Raw genomic sequence first — 19,360 nt, 5'->3', positions numbered from 1 at the left:
AGCTATATATATATACACATATATATATACATATACATATACATATATATACACTATATATTATATTTTGTTTCAAAACACTGGTACATAGGTAATTTGAAAGGAATAGAGTAGCCAAAACCAGGCAGATGTATGATAGAACAGGGTTTCACAAAACTACCAATAGTACCCATTTGTTTTGGATGATTTTATGGGATGTTGAAAGTTCAAACTAGATGGGTGGAAACCAGTTTTTTTTAAGTTCCTATTATAAAAGAATCTCCTTGAATAACCTGAGAATTAAAAAACAAAACAAAACAACAACAACAACAAAAAACCACCTCAATTTATCCTGCAAGCAAATGGATCCCTTTCTGTTTCATTCTCTCATTCAGTCTCCCCTTTGCCTGTGTGATATATAATTGCTTGAGAATATGTTATCCATTTGCAGTAGCATCTACCGCTCTCCAAGAGTAGTAGTGAAATTCAGAGAAATGCAGACATAACTTATCATGATGCTTAGTTTCCAAAGCCCATATCCTGAAGTTGATATTCAGGCAAAATTCAGAGGTGGTTTTGTTTTGTTTTGTTTTGTTTTGTTTTTGTTTTTGTTTTCCTAAGTAATGACAGGACTTAGTAAAGACTCATCGGAATTATTAAACTTTTGTACCTTTGTGTGAATTACCATTAAGAAGAAGAGAGTTAAAAAAAACCTGTGTGCTTAACAATGTTACTTTTGGTAAACTTTATATTTAAATAAATTTAGAGTATTTTAACTTGATCACTTAAAAAGGAAAGAAGAAAAATTACTAAAGTTTAATAGTATGTTTTGGACATGCTGTACATTCCTTAAATGCTTCAGTGTGTTTGCTGCTTGAATACCCAGCAAGTGGTATGGATTTGGTCGTAAGGAAAAGAGCCTCAAACGTGTGCTGTTTTAAGCCTGGGGTATAGTAAGGCATCAGATCCATAATAAAAGCTTAATGAATCCAGAAGAAGGAACAGGGGGCTGGAGGGGCACTCATCTGGACACACAAAGGACTCTTATATGTACATGCATATTTGCATGTTTATTAAATAATAGAGGCTTTGTTTAAAGACTTCAGCCTGGTCTATATGGCAAATGCGTCTCTAGCTTGCTTTAAGACATATAGTTTGCTTTGGATGGATCATGCATGTCCGTTATGAATAGCTATTGCACTGTCCTCAGCTGGGACTGCTGTTTGTTTAACACTGGAGTTGCTCAGTCTGCTTCGCACCAGGTGCAGCTTTGGGCCTCGTGACTTAAGAAGCCTGACCACTTCAAACATCTCACAGAGCTTTGCAAAAGAACAATAAATAAGGTCTGCTTCCAACCTGCACCAGAAAAGCGATAAGGGGATCAGGCTGGTCTGCTGATTGTTGCCCTGTGTTAAACATTTTGCTCTGCAGAAAGGACTTCTTTGTGGATTTGTAGACCATCTTACATTTATTAGGGATGGGTAGTTTTTTTAACAATGAAATTAGCAGCATTTTAAAAGGATTATAACTACTGGAAAAACAGAGGCAGCATTTGACCTCATCCGTGCATTCAAACCATATGTGGAGTTGAAAGACAGGAACAAACCGTTGCATTCTCTGCTGGCATCTTCTCCTCCCTGTTCCCTTTCTTTTGCATTACAGAATTGTTGAAAGTAAGTAACTTTGCATAGAAAGGAAGTATAACATCATTTTGTCTCATAGCAAAAACAGATTGTAACTTAGCTGCTGTCTTGTGCATTCACCAGATTTCGGGGCAAGACCCAGGACTTGGGAGCCTAAGACTGTCTGATTTCAAAGATTTTCCCAGGAATGTACCAGTACTAAAGAAACACACACATACATGCACGTACCTTGTCCACTAGTTGAAGTCCCATTTAGTATTTTTTGGTATCTTTAAGCTTTTGGGGATGACACTAAATTCTGGAATCAGGCATTAAGGTTAGATTTCACTTTTTCTTAAGCTGTATTTCACATATGCTACAAAGTGTGATTCAGTGCTGACAGATCCCTGGGAAGCAAATGCTGTATTTGAGCAGAATGGGTGGCCAGCTTCTGCTTGGATCCTGCACATCCAATTTCACTTTTAAAAGAGTTGTATTTTGCCTACAGGAATGATGATTGCACTGCTAAGCCTTTGCATTGTCCTAAGTGGTTTATCTTGGAAAATCTTTTCAGACAATGTTCTAATAGTTTCTTCTAGTTTCTTATGGTTTCATTATGATCAGTTTTGTGGAAGTATTATGTTCTCACTGCTGCAAATCTCAACATCCTGGTTGTGATGGATATGGACAAGGTAGTAGTGGTGTTGGTGGAAGGACATACAGAACATTTGTATTTCAATTGACTGTCAGATCTAAGAATTATTTCACTTCTACTAAATGTTTAAAATCTTACATGTGATGTCTTATATGTTTTGTCTGGAGTAGAGGAGGCTCAGGGGAGACCTCATCACACTCTACAGCTTCCTAAAGGGAGGTTGTGATGAGGAGGGGGTCAATTTGTTGTCATTTTTGTCAATTGTCAATTTTTTGTCATTTGTTCCCAGGCAACAAATAGGACCTGAGGAAGTGGCCACAAATTGCACCAGGGGAACTTTAGGTTAGATGTAAGGCAAAAAGTTTTCACTCAAAGAGTGGTCGGATGCTGGAATGGCTGCCCAGGGAGGTGGCGGAGTCACTGTCCCAGGCAGTGTTCAAGAGACGTCTGGATGAGGAGCTACGAGATGTGGTTTAGTAGCTTAGTAGGTAGTAGTGGTGACAAGAGGATGTTTGGACTAGATGATCTTGTAGGTCCTTTCCAACCTTGTGATTCTATGTGATTCTCTAATTTCCTGGTTTACTTAGCAGTAATGAGATAAGTAAATCTGTATAAGATAATTTCTTCAGCATTTCTTGCAAATTGGCTTGAAGAAAACTCCTCTTTGTGAGACAGGTTTTTGAACTTTGAATGATCCAGCGTAGATGGAGAAGGCACTGTTATTATTCTCTGATGTCTTATTCCAAGAGAGGTCTCCTGAAGTGTATGTTCTTATCATGAAAAGTGAACTCACATAAAAGGTATTAACTCCTTGGGTCAAATTAAGGGAGGCAGCAGCAGTGAAAGCTTCAGCTAATGTCAAGGATTAAAGGAGGGTGGGGTTTTAATGGTTGGTAGTGTTTGCCTAACTTTGCTCCCATTTTGAGTATTTTTTAAATTACTTATTGTGTAAGAAATCTATTTCGTGGCTTAGAGCTAGTATTTTTTTGTAAGAATGCATATTTTTCTAGGCCCAAGAGGCACACGAAGATTAGTAGGGCTCAACTGGTAATAAATACTTTAAAATAATAAAAATTCTTTCTTCATAACCGCATATATCTAACCGTAGAAACACTCGGCATGTTTTTGTTTGCTTGTTCTAACTCAGCAGTGAGGCAGAAGTAGCTCAGCTCTTTGTGCTCCTTGAGGAGATGTTTATGCCAACATTGAGCTAATACATACAACACTGAGCGTAGTTATAATAAATGACCTGCTGATTTTTAAGTACATTACCAGCACTCTGACTTTCGAATGATTATCCTGGATCTTTGTTCAGTATAAGCTAATTAGAAATGCAAGGAATTTATTAAAGATAAGGATTTGGCATAGGAATTTTTCAAAAAGTTTCTCTTCACCAGATTGCTATTTATTCTGTTGTTAGATGAATAGAGCAGCATTCCTCAGACAGTTGTAATGAGAAATGATTGAGAACAACTTAATTTAGGCAACAACATAGGACTGAAGTATACAGTATGGGGGAAGAGAAGGAATCATCTTTCTTGTAGATAAAACTGGAGGGAGCTGCTGCTAAATATGTACTAGCAGTGTGCCCAGGTGGCCAGTGGCATCTTGGCTTGAATAAGAAAGTGTTGCTAGCAGGAGACAGGAAGATGATCATCCTTCTGTGCTCTTCAGCTACACCTTGAGTACTGTGTTCAGTTTTGAAGTCTCTCACTATAGGAAAGATACTGAAGCCCTGGAGCATGTCCAGAGAAGGGCAACAAAGCTGGTGAGGAATCTGGAGGACAAGTCTTGTGAAGAGCAACTTAGAGAGCTGGAATTGTTTAGTTGAAGGACAAGTGGCTAAGGGGAGAATCAGAATTACAGAATGGCTTGGGTTGGAAGGGACCTCAAGGATCATCAAGTTCCAACCCCCCTGCCACAGGCGGAGCTGCCATCTGCTAGATCAAGTACTTGATTAGATTGCTCAGGGCCCAATCCAACCTGACCATAAACATCTCCACAGGTGAAACATCTACAACCTCTCTGGGCAGCCTGTTCCAGCATCTCACTCAGTAAAAATCTTTCCCCTGACGTCTTTAGTTTAAAACAATTCCCCCTTATTCAGTCATTATCTACATGTGTAAAAGGTAGATTTCCCTTATGTTTATATTCTCAAAATATTGGAAGGCTTCAATGAGGTCTCCCCGCAGCCTTCTCTTTTCCAGGCTGAACAATCCCACTTTCTTCAGCCTGTCTTCACAGGAGAGATGCTCTAGCCCTTGGATCATCTTTGTAGCCCTCCCAAAAGCTCTACATCTTTCCTGTGTTGAGGGCCTCAGATTTAGATGCAGTACTCCAGCTGGGGCTTCATGAGTGTAGAACAGAAGGGGACAATCACCTCCCTTGCCCTACTGGCTACCCATCTTTAGTTCCCACTACAAGGTTCAGGGATGTGGGAATCCTGGCTGCCAGTAAAGACTGAGGCAAAGAACTCATTGAGTACCTCAGTCTTCTCTGTATCTGTTGTAGCCAGTTCAGTTCTCCTTTCCCACTTGACAGAGGAGATATGCTCTCTTTGCCCTGTTTCTTATGACCTAAGTAACTGCAGAATATCTTGTTTTGTTTTTTTTTTTTATGTCCATCACCAAGTTCGGTTCCATCTGTGCCTTGGCTTTTCTAATCCCATCTCTGCATGTCCAGGCAGCATCCCTGTATTCTTTTCCAGTGAGACCTTATAGCTCTCTACAGCTACATGAAAGGAGATTGTGGTGATGTGGGGATCAGCCTCTGCCTCAATGTAACGAGCAATAGGACTAGAGGAAACAGCCTCAAATGGCATCAGGGGAGGTTCAGGTTAGATATTAGGAAAAATTTCTTCTCTGAAAGAGTGGTCAGGTGCTGGAATGGGCTGCCCCGGGAGATAGTAGAGTCACCATCCTTGGAAGTGTTGAGGTGTGTAGATGTGGTACTGAGGGACGTGGTTTATTGGAGAAGTATTGGTGGTAGGTGGACTAGGGAGCCTACAAACAGGAGGGGAATCAACTCTTTGAAAGGGTTGATAACTGCAGGACAAGGGGAAATGGTTTTAAGTTGAGGGAGGGGAGATTTACGTTGGATGTTGGGGAAATACTTTACAGAGAGAATGGTGAGGTGCTGGAACAGGCTGCCCAGGGAGGTTGTGGATGCCCTGTCTCTGGAGGTGTTCAAGGCCAGGTTGGATGGGGCCCTGGGCAGCCTGGTCTCGTATTAAATGTGGAGGTTGGTGGCCCTGCATGTGGCATGGGGTTGGAGATTCATGATCCTTGAGGTCCCTTCCAACCTGGGCCATTCTGTGATTCTGTGGCTTTTGGACTAGATGATCTTGGGGATCTTTTCCATCCTTGGTGATTCTGTAATTCTATTCTGTGACCACATGAACGAAAAATCTGCCTGCACTTGTGATGGAATAATACTGTTCAGCAGCAGAAGATGGGGGGGCAGCTCTGCAGGAGTCACCCTGAGGTTTTGCTGGAAAATGAGATGAATGTAAGTCAGCAGCACACTTTGGCATCCTTCTCAGATGTAGGCCCTGAATGGCCAAAATGCAAGTCAAAAATTGCAGAAAACAAATCAGTTAAATATAAGGGGAAAGCTCCTCATCACAAAGGCCAGAGGAAGGCCATAGCAATGATCAATGGATGGAACACCTCCCCTGAAAAAGATGGGGCTGTTCAGCCTGGAGAAAAGAAGAATCTAGGATGATCTGAGAGCAGCCTTTCAGTGTCTGTAGGGAAGCTGTAAGAAAGAAGGTGGCAGACATTTTAGCAGAGTCTGTTGTGACAGGTTTCAAACTAAAAGAGAGTAGATTTAGACTGGATATATGGAAGACGTTTTTTACAATAATGGTGGTGTGACATTAAAACATGTTGCCCAGAGAGACGGTGGGTGTCCCATTTCTGAAGATATTTGAGATCAGGCTGGTCGGGGTTCTGAACAACTTGATGGAGCTACAAGTGTTCCTGTTCATTGCAGTGTTGGACTGGATCACCTTTAAGGGTCCTTTTCAGCATGCATGATTCTGAGAGTGTATGATTCTATGAATTCAAGTAGGCAAGGCTCTCCATGTTATGATTAAAGTCAACCCTGCTCTGAAGGACTTCCATAGCTCCTTTATTTGGTTAGCATGACATATTCTGTGAAGACACAGTTTCAGTGTGAGGAATTTACAAAATAGAAGTTGTATTTGCTGCAGTAGCATTTGAAAAACAAAGTAATTTGATTAACATTGGAATATTGTATCAAAATAATCATTTTATTATGCAAAGGGTTAAATATGCAAAGGGTTCTGGGAGTGACATCACCTTTCCATGGTACAAATTAGTACATCCTTTATCTGCTGTTTTCCCAGTGTTGTTCGACATGGTCTTTTTTTCCCCCAACAGAATTTAGGATTGTGGGCACTTTTGAAAATCTTATCGACACTTTTAAGCACTTAAATACCTTGGATTCCTGATATAATGTGCTTGTTATTTTTATCTTAGTTTAGATATCGCTTTGCCTGTTGTTGAGTCACAGAAGTGTGAGTTAATTCAGTGCCTGCTCCTCCAACTTGACATTCATGAACAGCTGCATAGATTTGATTTATTTATTTTTCTCTGGAAATTACTTTTATCATAGATGATAAGATTTCTTTCATGGTCACAGACTGGTAGTTTTAAAAACCATCATAGTTAGTCTTCCATTTGGAACGCATAATTGAGATTTTTCATTTGATTTTCTTATCTAGATATATCTTAGCTTCTTTAGCATTTCCTTTTGAACATCAGAGAGTTAAAAGAATTACTCATTCATGCCTATGAAATACAGTAGAAAGTAAATTATTCCACTTTTGTTTGAGCCTGCTCATTTTTTAACTGAAACAATTGCTAAGGAAGAAAATACTCTGGAATGTCAAGTAGAAAGCTTTTCTTGCCACCTTGTTCTCTTGTAAATAGAAATCAGAGATTTAAGCATGGGTGTGGTCTTGTTTGAACAGCATGCTCACATTAATTCAAATACATTTTTCCTCCTGAAGCTACTTGTCTGGATCTGTTTTAAGGATGAGACTTTTTTCCACTAGCTTTTCTTCAATAATTGCCCTGGGTTCTACCCATTTGGGCTGTAATCATTTTAGGAAAGATTTCCAGTAATTCAGCCTGAATTCTAACAGCCTCAGCCTGTTGATGTCAGTCATACAAGTAATGTTGTATGTCCCACTTTCTCAAGAGCTCAGATGAGGAGTACATGGGAAAGGCTAAACCAAAATGTTGAGTGTTTTAGCTCAGAGAGGCACAGTTTGTAGTTTGGGGCTGAATTTTAGATGACCATAGAATCAAAGAATCATTAAATGGCCTTGGCTGAAAAGGACCTCAAAAAGCATCTATTTTCAATCCCTGTGCCATGGGCAAGGTCATAGAATCATAGAATGGCCAGGGTTAGAATGGACCTCAAGGATCATCAAGCTCCAATCCCCCTTCTGCAGGCAGGGATGCCAACTTCCATATTTAATATCACACTGCACTGCCCATCCAACCTGGCCTTGAACACCTCCAGGGATGGGGCATCCACAGACTCTCTGAGCAGCTGTTCCAGCACCTCAGCACTCTCATAGTAAAGAATTTCCCTCTGATATCCAATGTAAATCTTCCCTCCCTCAACTTAAAATCATTTCCCCTTGTCCTGCTGTTATCTACCCTTTCAAAGAGTTGGCTCCTCTCCTGTTTACAGGCTCCCTTAAGGTACTGGGAGGCTGCAATGAGGTAACCCCACAGCCTTCTCTTCTCTAGGCTGAACAAGCCCAGCTCCCTCAGCTTGTCTTCATAGGAGAGATGCTCCAGCCCTCTGAGCCAACCATTAGACCAGGCTGCCCATATGAGCTCTTTCAGAATGAAGTTCGTATCCTGGTGTGAAAAAGTGCACTTTGTGGATGTTAGTGGAACTTCACACCATTTAATTTGCAAAACACTTGTGTTTGTGTTTTTGTTTTTATTCTAAGCATATGTTTGTATTGGGATCGACGATGAATGTCTATATCAGTTTTCAAAGTCTTTATGAAAGGGAGCCATTGTAAAATGAAATTACACATTAGAAATGACTTAATATGTAAAAAAGCTAATTCCTACCAGAGTGGGAACAGTGTGAAGCTGAAGAGCGATTAGATATGAAGAACACGTAACTAAAGGAAACTGGAAAATCTGCTTTATGAGCAAGGTATTTTTTAACCTTAAGTGAGTACATGTGGGAAGTTTCATGTTGACTTCAGTGTACTTTTTTTGGATCAGCCCCAAAGACCATAGATATATCACTTGAAACCAAACCTCTGAGCCCCAGCTGTGCATCTGGGACGAATATCCAAGCAAGTGCTAGCACCAGCATCCATGAATACACAATAAATTATGTAATTGGATTCTCCAGTTTAGTAGACAATAACCTCTACTTTTTTTTTTTTAAAGAAAACTCCACTGATATGTCTAAAATGTCTAAAATCATCTATATATTTCCCTAATTCACTATGAATTCACAGTTTTAGTTTTATTAATGATCATTTTTTAACGACAGAACATTTTTATCAACAGGAAGTTGAGGGCAATGACTTATGTAATGGGCAGTATGAAAAAGTTCATTTGGTTGAATGATGGAATAATGGCACAGGTTATCCTCAGAGTGGTTCTAATGTATTCAACTATGTAGTAAGATAATATAGGTAAAGTATTGATATCACTGAGTGTAAGTGGAGTAGTCCACGTTATTTTAACATACTTCTTAAAGTTCATTAGGTAGCAACTCTTTTTCTTAACTCCTCTCACCCCCCATCATATAGTTAGTATGTAATAGTTTGAAATATTTATTGAGCATGAAGTTTAACTGCTTGGTAGATTAGAATAATATTTCAGTACTCCCTTGGGAACATGGCACATAGCTAATTACAAATGTTGTAGGCTTCGAAGAAGCCTCTGAAGAGTCTGCTGAGCCCCAGCAATGCAACAGAAAGGAGCACAAATGTTCTGGATGCAAAATAAGGATTTGAAATTCAGTAGGTCAATGAGATTTTTTTCCAAAAACTTATTTTTAGGCATCTGAAAGTTATATTTGATCAAAATTCTAGAGGTGTAGGAGAAGGAAATGGGACTAGGAAAGCAAAGGGGGAAAAATGAAGGAAGGAGTAGGCCATTTTTATTTCACATTTATTCAGTTGAGATCCTTCTAGCATCCTAAATTGTAATGCGAGAATAAATATTACACCTCACTTGTACAGATTCTGCACTACCCTACAGAGCTAAAATTTGGTTATTTACATTAATGCCTGCTTACCTGTGAATAATTTTTTCCCCAAAAATCCCACCACAGTTTGGGTATTTTGTATTTTGGAGACTGTAGAAGAGATCCTATAGCTTTTGCTTTTATATTTTGTGGGTTAGAGGTTTTGAAGTGTTACAACAAGTCAAAACAAAAAATAATTGAAGTAGGAAACTATTAAAATTACACTCTGTACAATGGGCTACTTCAGAAAGAGTCACTATGGATTCATTCAAAGGCAATGTTATCTTCAGCAGTCACTTCCTGTGTATATAAGGTAACAAAAATGAAAACAAAATCAAACTGGAAGCTTTAAACAACCCCTAGGAATTAGAATTTCGATTTTTCTTTTTTTTTTTCTCCTTCAGCTCATCACCTCCTGCCATCCAGTGTGTTGGCTCATTGGTTTGGTGTGACTCCTGAGGAAGTCTGATATCTGAATTTCCTACATCAGCAGGTTTTCTCTTGTGGACTCCCATCCAATTACTGTCACAGGATAAACATGCTTGTGCAGCATGACCTGGTCACAGCTTAGTGCACTGTAACCATAGGTTAATTGCAATTTTCCCTTACTGTGACTTAGTCATGCTAATGCCAGTATTAGTTTTGAAGATCTCTGAATGTCATTAAAAATACAGTTATTGTTGTATAAAAGAAGTCTCATTGAATTAAATAAACATTGTAACTCTATTTAGAATGATTAGTGGCTTTTTAACATGGCACAGAAAAACAGACACAAGCCTCGTTAATTTTCAGCAGGAAGCATCACTTTTTTCTGAGTTAGCACTATATAGAAACTATTTGAATGTGCAGTCAATTACTTTTCTTTGGGAAATGCAAAAATGAGCACATATCTGTACCACTCATTTTAATAATCAGTGAACATGAGGATTTTCCATTATAGGGTTGCAGTACGTCTGAAATGCTTAGCTCAGTCCTTGATTACATAGTTCTGTATCATACCATTAAGAAATTTGCTTCTTCCATTGTGTATGTATGCTGTAGGAGAGCTAGCCACGTAATTATGACAGAGGTATGGCTGTGCTTCTCGTGTAGCACTGTGCTGTATTTTAGGTAACATGCAAGTGAGGCGTTATGTATGACTGAACTTGAGTCTGGTCATCTTTTTCTAATTTCCCATGCAAGCTTGCACAAAGTGCTGTCCAGGACAAGACTGAATGCTACTGATTTTACAAGCCTTTACAAGATTAATATAATTGTTTTAAAACAATATGATGCAGTAGTTTGTTCTATTGTGTTAAACTGACTCTTAAATATACTGAAAATGTTTGATGCCACAAGCTCCAGTTTAGCAGCCATTTCAGTGAGTAACTGTCTTTAAGTTATTTACATAATCTTTTAGCAAGGCTTTCAGGCAGCATCTTGTTAACACCACTATGCAACTTCTAATTTGAGATAATCTAAACACTGACAGTTCAGAGTGTAAGGGTAGAAAGGGACCTCGGTCTGCTTCCATGGTACTTCTGGGGGTGTAAAGGTTGGAGGCCACCTGGATCAAAGTGATCACAAAATGATAGATTTTTTTATCCTTGTTGAACCACAGAAGGAAGTCAGCAGAACTGCTACCTTGGACTTCCGGAGGGCAGACTTTGGTCTCTTTTGGACCGTGGTTGAGGTAGTTCTGGAGGGCATTGGAGTCCAGAAAGGCTGGGAATACTTTAAGGAGGTTATTTTAAAGGTGTAGGAGCTGACCATCCCCAAGTCACGGGGAAGGGAGACCGGTTTGGCTGAACCTTTGGCTGTAACTCAGGAACAAAAGGAAAGTTAATTGTCTTTGGAAGAGGGGTCAAGAAACTTATGGCAATTACAAGTACATAGTGAAGCTGTGCAAGGAGAATATTAGAAAGACCAAAGCCCAGCTAAGGGGAAAGAAAACAATAAGTATTTCTATAAATACATCAACTGTAACAAGAAGGCTAGGGAAAGTTTTCATCTTTTCTTGGACGCAGAGGGAACACGGGGACCAAGAATTAGGATAAGGCTCAGGTACTTAATGCCTCAGTCTTTAATAGTAAGACTAGTCGCTCCCTGGGCACACAGCCCCTTGTGCTAGAAGATAGGGATGGGGGACAGAGTAGGCCCTGCATAATGCATGCTGAGATGGTTTTGGACCTGCATTCTTGTGGAGAAGCTGGCTGCCCATGGTTTGGATGAGCGTATGCTCTGCTGGGTGAAACACTGGCTGGGTGGCCAGGCCCAAAGAGTTGTGGTCAGTGGAGTTAAAACCAGTTGGCAGCCAGTCTTGAGTGGTGTCCCCCAAGGCTTGGTACTGGAGCCACTCATATTCAACATCTTTATCAATGATCTTGGTGAGGGGATTGAATTTACCCTCAGTAAGTTTGCAGATGACACTAAGGTGGGAGGGAGTGTTGATCTGCCTGAGGGGGAAGGGCACTACAGAGAGACCTGGATGGACTGGATTGATGGGCCAAGGTTAACTATATGAGTTTCAATAGGGCCAAGTTTTGGGTCCTGCATTTTGGTCACAACAACACCACGCAACGCTGCAGGCTCGGGGAGGAGTGGCTGGAAAGCTGCCTGATGGAAAGGGACCTTGGTGTACTGATGCATGGTCAGCTGAATATGAGCCAGCAGTGTGCCCAGGTGGCCAAGAAGGCCAGTGGCATCCTGGCTTGTATCAGGAATGGTGCGGTGAGCAGGACTAGGGAAGTAATCCTGCTGCTGTGCTCAGCATTGGTGAGGCCTTGCCTTGAGTACTGTGTTCAGTTTAGGGGCACCTCAATACAGAAGGAGCATTGAGATGCTGGAGCAGGTCCAAAGAAGGGCAATAAGGCTTGCGAAGGACTTGGAGAGTATGCCCTTCGAGGAGTGACTAAAGGAACTGGGCTGTTTAGTCTGGGAAAGAGGAGGCTGAGAGACCTTATTGCTGTCTTCAAATACCTGGAAAGTGATTGCAGTGAGAATGTGGTTGGTCTCAGTAGTGACAGGTGACAGAACAAGGGGAAATGGCCTCAAATTGTGCCAGGGGAGGTTTAGGTTGGATATCAGGAAAAACTTCTTTACAGAAAAGGTGGTTAAGCACTGAAATGGGCTCCCCAGGGAGGTCTTTGGGTCATGATCCCTGACTGTGTTTAAAATCCATTTGGATGTGGTGCTTAGGGATATGATTTAGCAATGGGTTGTTAGAGTTAGGGTAGTATGGTTAGGTTGTGATTGGACTTGATCTTATACATCTTTTCCAACCTGAGCAATTCTATGATTCTCACAATGTGCCCAACTTTGCCACTGATGAAGAACAGAGAAGTAGATTGAATTCAGCTGTCTGAATATGGTCAAATTTTCCCAAAGGGAATCAGGAACTTGTTCCTGGCATATCGTAAAACACCCAGACTACCTTAGAAACAAGGCCAGCACTAGTAATAATAATAATAAAAGAATTTTAATTTTATTAAAACTTGAGCCATGCATTTAATGGCCCAATGATGCAGCGTTAGTTTAGCTGGATATGGATATTTTAAGCTGACCCAAAACTTGAAAACAAGAGAAAAGAAATCAAAACTTAAGTTCTTGGCCTTGTACATGCCTTCTCTCATACCTCAAGATTAATATCTTGCTCTATTTTCTGCACATAATTTTCAATTTCCTTTCTTTTGTTCGAGTAATGAGACAAGGCAATGCTTCTGCATGAAAATATTTCAGCTAAGATCAATTAATATTCAAATACCTAAGAAGAAAAAACAATCTAAAATTTCTTAGCCCTATTATATTCTCTGCTTTTGGTAAGAACTGTCTGAAAGCTAAAAGGTTTAAGAAAGTCCAAGAACAGTGCGGACAAAATTTAACGTCACATAAAGAAAACCATGAACATAACCTTCCCACACTGGCCTATTCCCATGGTGTTTAGACCCTTTAAGTACTTGTAGACATTTACCATATTTTCCCTTAGTCGTGATTTGGCTATGCTTTTACATACTTAGGCCTTTTAGTCTTTCCTCATAAATCAAACTCAGCAACCCATGATTCCTTTTGTTACTTTCATCTGAAGTATTGCCAGTTTGATGACATCTCTCTGGGATCAAGGGTTATTCTAAAATCTGCAAAGAGAACTGTAATCATTGCTGCTTCTATGGTTAGTCCCAGAGCTGGGGCCCAAGATGTTTAGAAAAAGGACAGTGGGTGCTTCTGAGGTGCAGGGAAAACAGTGGGAATTATGCTACACTGGGCACAGATGAGTATCCTCAGATAGAATTCAAACCAATTTTGAATTAATTTTGCCTTCTGGAATTAATTTTGAGTGTGAGTAATGCATTGGTGGAGTAAGAAACTTTGCTAATGTTGCAGTCTGGTAGCATAGTCCTTGAGACGAGGAGAATTAGAAGCAAAATAACTGCTGAGTGGAATGGAAGGTGAAAATAAGGGAGCTCATCCTTTTCTCATCTTAATCTCTGCTGCTAGCTGGTATCCTTGCATTGGAAACTCTAAGCTGCTTTTGGATCAGGCTGCACCAGCTGAGAACTGTGGGAGAGGGGGAAAAAATTGAAAAAAAAAAAAGGTGCTGATATAAAAGCAACTTAAGAAGAATTAGAAAACTAATGTAGTCAAAGATTGATGTCATCTGGGCATATGCTGAGGAATAAAGAGCACATCTAATTAATATTGGCTTGTATAGAATCATGTGGATTGGAAGCTCATCAGCTCTGAGGGCAAAGCAAAATGATAGAAGAGCAGAGCTTGTGCTGAGACTGGGGAGGTGAGATGTAGCAAATGTCCAGCATATGACAGGAAGGACCTGTGCTCTGACATAGCACCTGCTGGCTGTCTCTGAGTTGACTTTCACTGTTGAAGGAGATCTGATGAGATTATAGCAACTCCCAGGAAGAAATTTTGTAATGTCTCTCAAGAAAAAAAAAAAAAAGATGAAAAGATTTCTTTTAAAATTTTACTTTTCCTATGTTTCTGAATCATGGTCAAAGCAGTTTTACCTGCAGGTTATAAGCTTTCTGACTTTCTTCTAGGATATGAACAACAGTTTCTCACTAATTTCTCTTGAGGTGACATTTCAAGTATTACCTATAATCTAAAAGAAAGATAAAACAAGATATGATCCATATTGCTTATCCAGATTTTTTTTTCAACCCCATTTTCAACAAGCCATAGAGATTATTCTTGCTTAGAGAAATTAAGCTTGCTAAAATTTTCTACTAGATAACCAAAAAAATATGAAAAAAAAAATAGTGCAAGGAAGAGTTACTTTTTTTCTTTCCAGACCCCATAGAATTAAATTCGGTCAGAGATTGTTGCTAAAATACATTGTCAGATGTTGCTCATTTCCATGCAAAACAGAATCTGCTCTGCCAAATATGCATGGTGCATTTGTTCCATGCTAAGTGTAGTGCTTATGTTGTGTTGTTCTCATTGGTCAAAAGAAAAATGAAGGCTCTGTTCCAAACTCTTAGTCACTGTTGCTCTGAATATGTGGAATCTCAAGGAGAAAAAAGTCTGTCCTTTTTTAAGAAACCAGGAGGGCCCACAAGACCATTCAAGGTAATTCAATGTATTACATCTTGAAAACAATTTCATTAACTTTCCTCGTGCAATTTGCATTGCAAATTCATCATTAATAAGTGGAAAATAGAATTTTGTTTAAATTTGTCAAAAAGTAGCTTTGTAGAGTAGTGCCAGTGCAGTTGTGTCTGTTGTCAGTTAATCCACTGTGAAACTATCAAGATGTGTTAACATGCTCCCTGCCCTAATTTTGGCTGATAACAGAATAACTTCAAGGAAAGCTTTATGGAAAAGGAGAAACCATCCTTAAAAAAAAAACATAAAAGTTGTAATTTTCACTATGTAGAATCTGTCCCTTTTAGATGATGTGCACCTAATACGATGGAAACATTCACTGATAAAGCTAAAATGTTTGAAAAAGTGTTAGCCTGCAGTTATCAGAAGCATTTTATACAATATTGTTTTATAATTCACACAATAATATGTGTGCATATACTACTCGTTGTTAGGCAAACTTTATGCACTTTCATAATTCCATCTCTTTCAAATTCCTAATGCTGTTGTTCTCCCTTTTTAACTTTGTATGTATAAACATATGAAACATTAAATAAGAACATACTTCTTGGCATTTCAAAAAAGCTCTATCAGACTTGGCTTTCTGATACAACTCTACCCCCATGAATGATAGCATTCTGGATTTAAGAATTTAGCAGTGTGCTCTCTCCTTTGCATAACACTGCTATTAGCAGACCAGTGCAGTGTCCACCACTCTCATTAAAGATCAAGGAAGATAAATCCAACTCTGATTTTATGTTGGTATCAGTCTCTTTCAAATCCTGGAGTACCTTAAATTTGTCTCAGTGTGCTCTGTCATCACGCACCATGTATAAATACATCCTTTTCCTAAAGATTGTAACTTCCACTCAGTTGGCACTCTGTTGGAAAGATTGTTATTCTTATTTTTTTCCAAAATTCACTAATGTTAACAATTTCATTTCCCAGTTGCTGTAAGCTAATGTGGTTTTGATGCCTTTTTTTTGTTCAGAATTTGAGAATACAAGCGTAATCCCAAATGCAGTACTTTGTGATGAATTTTAAAACTTAAGAAGGGTAAAAATATTCCTGTGCACAGAAGATTTTAATGATACCTTTGTGTTTTCATTTTGAAGAGACATTTGTCCCCTGAGGAGTTCCAGGAAGTCTTCAAAATGAGCATTGAGGAGTTTGATCGCCTGGCACTTTGGAAGCGGAATGACCTGAAGAAGAAGGCCCTGCTTTTCTAGTCCTTCATGGATAAAATATGTGCTTATTCAAAACAGAAATAGTCTTGCCAGAACTATCACATGCACTTGCTGTTGAACCATTGTCCAGCTTCATTGTGTTAGTATGTGTCGGAGGAAACAGGACAGATTAGATGGCAACAGGTTGGAATACAAAGAATTTGCTAATCTTGCATTACCAGCTGGTTCAGTCAGTAACTCTGGTCCTACCCAGTTTACAACATGCAAAAATCTAGCTTTAAATTTATTGTTGCTTGCAGTTATTGCTTGATGCAAATGGAAATTCTGAAAAGAAGAGAAAAAGTGTAGCTGTGACAAAGGAAATCTGACATTTTGTTTCATTAAGTTTTAAAATAAATTTTTACAAAATCAAGTAATGAATATAAAATTATGTAATGGAGGATCACATGCGATTAAAAATGTGGTAAAAGCCAAAGAAAAGCATGTCCACAAGCAATGATTGCAGCTCTTTATGTGTGGTACTTTTTAAGAATGAAAGGAAAAATACAGAAGCACCTTAATTCTTCTTATACTTTAGACACAGCCTATTCTCTAAAAGGTCATTTTTGTCTAAACAGTAACTAGCTATCTTTAATTACAGCACAAGAGTTTTTATTTTATTAAGAATATATTGTGACAGAAAGCACTTATTATGACTAAAATGTATACAGAGACCTTCTTAAAAATTTACTCCCATTCATCAGGAAAACAGAAGCCTTATACAGAACTGGTGTAAGAGTGTATTGTGACAGTTAATAGTGTTTTCCTACTATCTTGGGGTGTTTGGGGAACTTTTTTTTTTTTTTACATTTCATGCTGATATAAATGCCATACAATCTTAATTATATGTAGATAGATATGTCTATCTATAAGGATTTTTTTTCATTTATGTGTTTTCAGTAAAGACATTTACACGTTCTCCACTTTCTGGCTTTATATCACAAGCCATGAGAATGGTAATGGCAATTGGTAGGTGTGGAAATTGAACAGTTCAGCATAAAATGTAACAAAAAAAAGCTTGGTGTGCTCTATCAATAGTATATCAAATTATAATCAAATATATGGAGCCCTCATGCATTACTATTTGCATGTTTCTATACAAATCAATTAAAAAAAAATCCCTATATGATACTGGTGCAATACCTTGGAACTATCTTAAATAACAAGCAAAGCTAACAAAATCTGAGCATTTGATACGAGCTCTTAATATCTCTTCCAACTGGAAGACTGTATTAAATTTAATAATTTCATGTGGTCAGAAGTATGGTTGCTGACAAAGAATGATTAAAAGTGAGTTGCTAGTTTTGTGTGAAACTAAAAGAGCATTATAAAAAAGTACATTTTTCAGCCACATGTCAGTATTCTGCATTTTTACTGCCTTGAATGTTTGTATTCACTTCCTACTTCACTATGTCTTTTTGCATAAGTAACTGGTTAATATATGCACTACAACACACTGTTTCAACTGCCCCAGCATTGGAAAAATCATAGCATTGAACATGCCTTCTTCCAACTAATTTTCAAAATCCATATTGTTGGAAATATTTTCTCATGACCTAAATGTTTTGTCTGATGATACAAATGTTTAAAAGAATCATTAAAACAAAGACATAACTGAATAACTGTGCTAATTGTGTATAATTTATTCATTGTATTGCTGTTCTGGATAGGTTCTTTCAATTATATTAATGTAACTATTATGTTATTTGCATTAGGTTTGCTCAACAAGGAGACAATATCTTTTGTTATGAAGTGTACCTCTGACTGTAAATTTACTGCAAAGTTGTTTGTAACTTAAACAATCCATGGAGCAACTGACACATCAAGCAAAATCTGATTCACTTTCAGACTCTGTAGGGCAGTATAAGAAAAAAAAAGGGGACAGGCTCTTTAGCAGTGTCTGTTGTGATGGGATAAGGGGAAATGGTTTCAAATCTAAAGAGTGGAGATTTAAATTAGATACAAGGACACAGTTTTTTTACGATAACAATGGTGAGACACTGAAACAGGTTGCCTAGAGAGGTGGTGGGCGCCCCATCCCTGGAGATATTCAAGGGCAGTTTGGTTGGAGCTCTGAGCACCTGATAGAGCTGTAGGTGTACCTGTTCACGGCAGGGGAGTTGGAATGTATGACCTTTAAGAGCCCCTTTCTAACTCAAATGATTCTATGATGTCCCATGTACACAACCAGTAGCCAATCTTTATTGAGAGCTCCTAATAACCCATAGGCAACATCCACATTACTCTGTAACCTCAGAATAGCTCATTATATCTTCATATTGCAGTCAAATCCAGCCAATCTGAAATGTGATCAGCAAGGCTCATAGGGCACTTTAGACCTGATATCTAAATGCAGGAGAGTAAGCAGCTGAAAAAGGGTGGTTAATATAGTTGACCTTGGAGAAAACTACCATTCTCATCTATCTGTTCCTTGGGCATCAGATTAATTACAGACATCTTTTCCATGAAAATATTGCAGGTTGATAGAGGAAATCCATATATAAGTGCAGATCACATACAGGTTCAACATGGATCTTCATAAATAATGTGAAATTGCTTAGCGACAGTTAATGCAGATATCAATCAACACTTGATCAAGAACTCCACATTGACGAATGTTGTTACCCAGATCTTTGGCAGATGACAAGTGAGGACAATCAGAGCTTGTGAGCTCTGTTTTACGCATTCATGCCGTTTTGAGCCAGTTAATCTGTTATAATGCCAACAGCTTTAAAGTATCTTCTGAAGGTCCTCATCCTACTTGAGCTGAATCAGATAAAATTCTCATTTTGCATACCCTCATGTTGATGTTTTAGTTCATGAATACCAGTTCTAATGATAGTAAACAACTATACCTAGAATTGATACCACATTATCTACCTATGCATCATTCTGTTTTCTCTCTTATGGTCAGTCAAGGGGTAATACTACTTTGATGACATCCTAGTGTTGAAATCCAGTTATATGAATCTCAGTTGTCACATTTCTGTCTGCTGAATGTAAAAAAAAAACAACAATCCATCTGCAGATGTGTAAATCAT

At 38.7% G+C, this 19,360-nt stretch overlaps 1 protein-coding gene across 9 annotated transcripts in view; it reads left to right on the top strand.

Moving 5' to 3' along the window:
- Positions 1–17,938, top strand: part of ABLIM2 (actin binding LIM protein family member 2) — a 139,376-nt gene extending 121,438 nt beyond the window's left edge. For all 9 annotated transcript variants that reach the window (XM_042871466.1, XM_042871470.1, XM_042871468.1 and 6 more), the window contains one exon: positions 16,209–17,938. In XM_042871466.1, coding sequence (XP_042727400.1) covers positions 16,209–16,322 — 114 coding nt within the window. In that variant the 3' untranslated portion in view covers positions 16,323–17,938. The remainder of the gene's footprint in view (positions 1–16,208) is intronic.
- The last annotated feature ends 1,422 nt before the right edge of the window (positions 17,939–19,360 follow it).

The sequence above is a fragment of the Lagopus leucura genome, unplaced genomic scaffold (genome assembly GCF_019238085.1).
Source record: "Lagopus leucura isolate 7727_CA_CO unplaced genomic scaffold, USGS_WTPT01 Super-Scaffold_100004, whole genome shotgun sequence".
NCBI lineage: Eukaryota > Metazoa > Chordata > Aves > Galliformes > Phasianidae > Lagopus > Lagopus leucura.
Note: the sequence above shows the minus strand (reverse complement) of the source record. Positions and strands in the feature narration are given on the sequence as shown.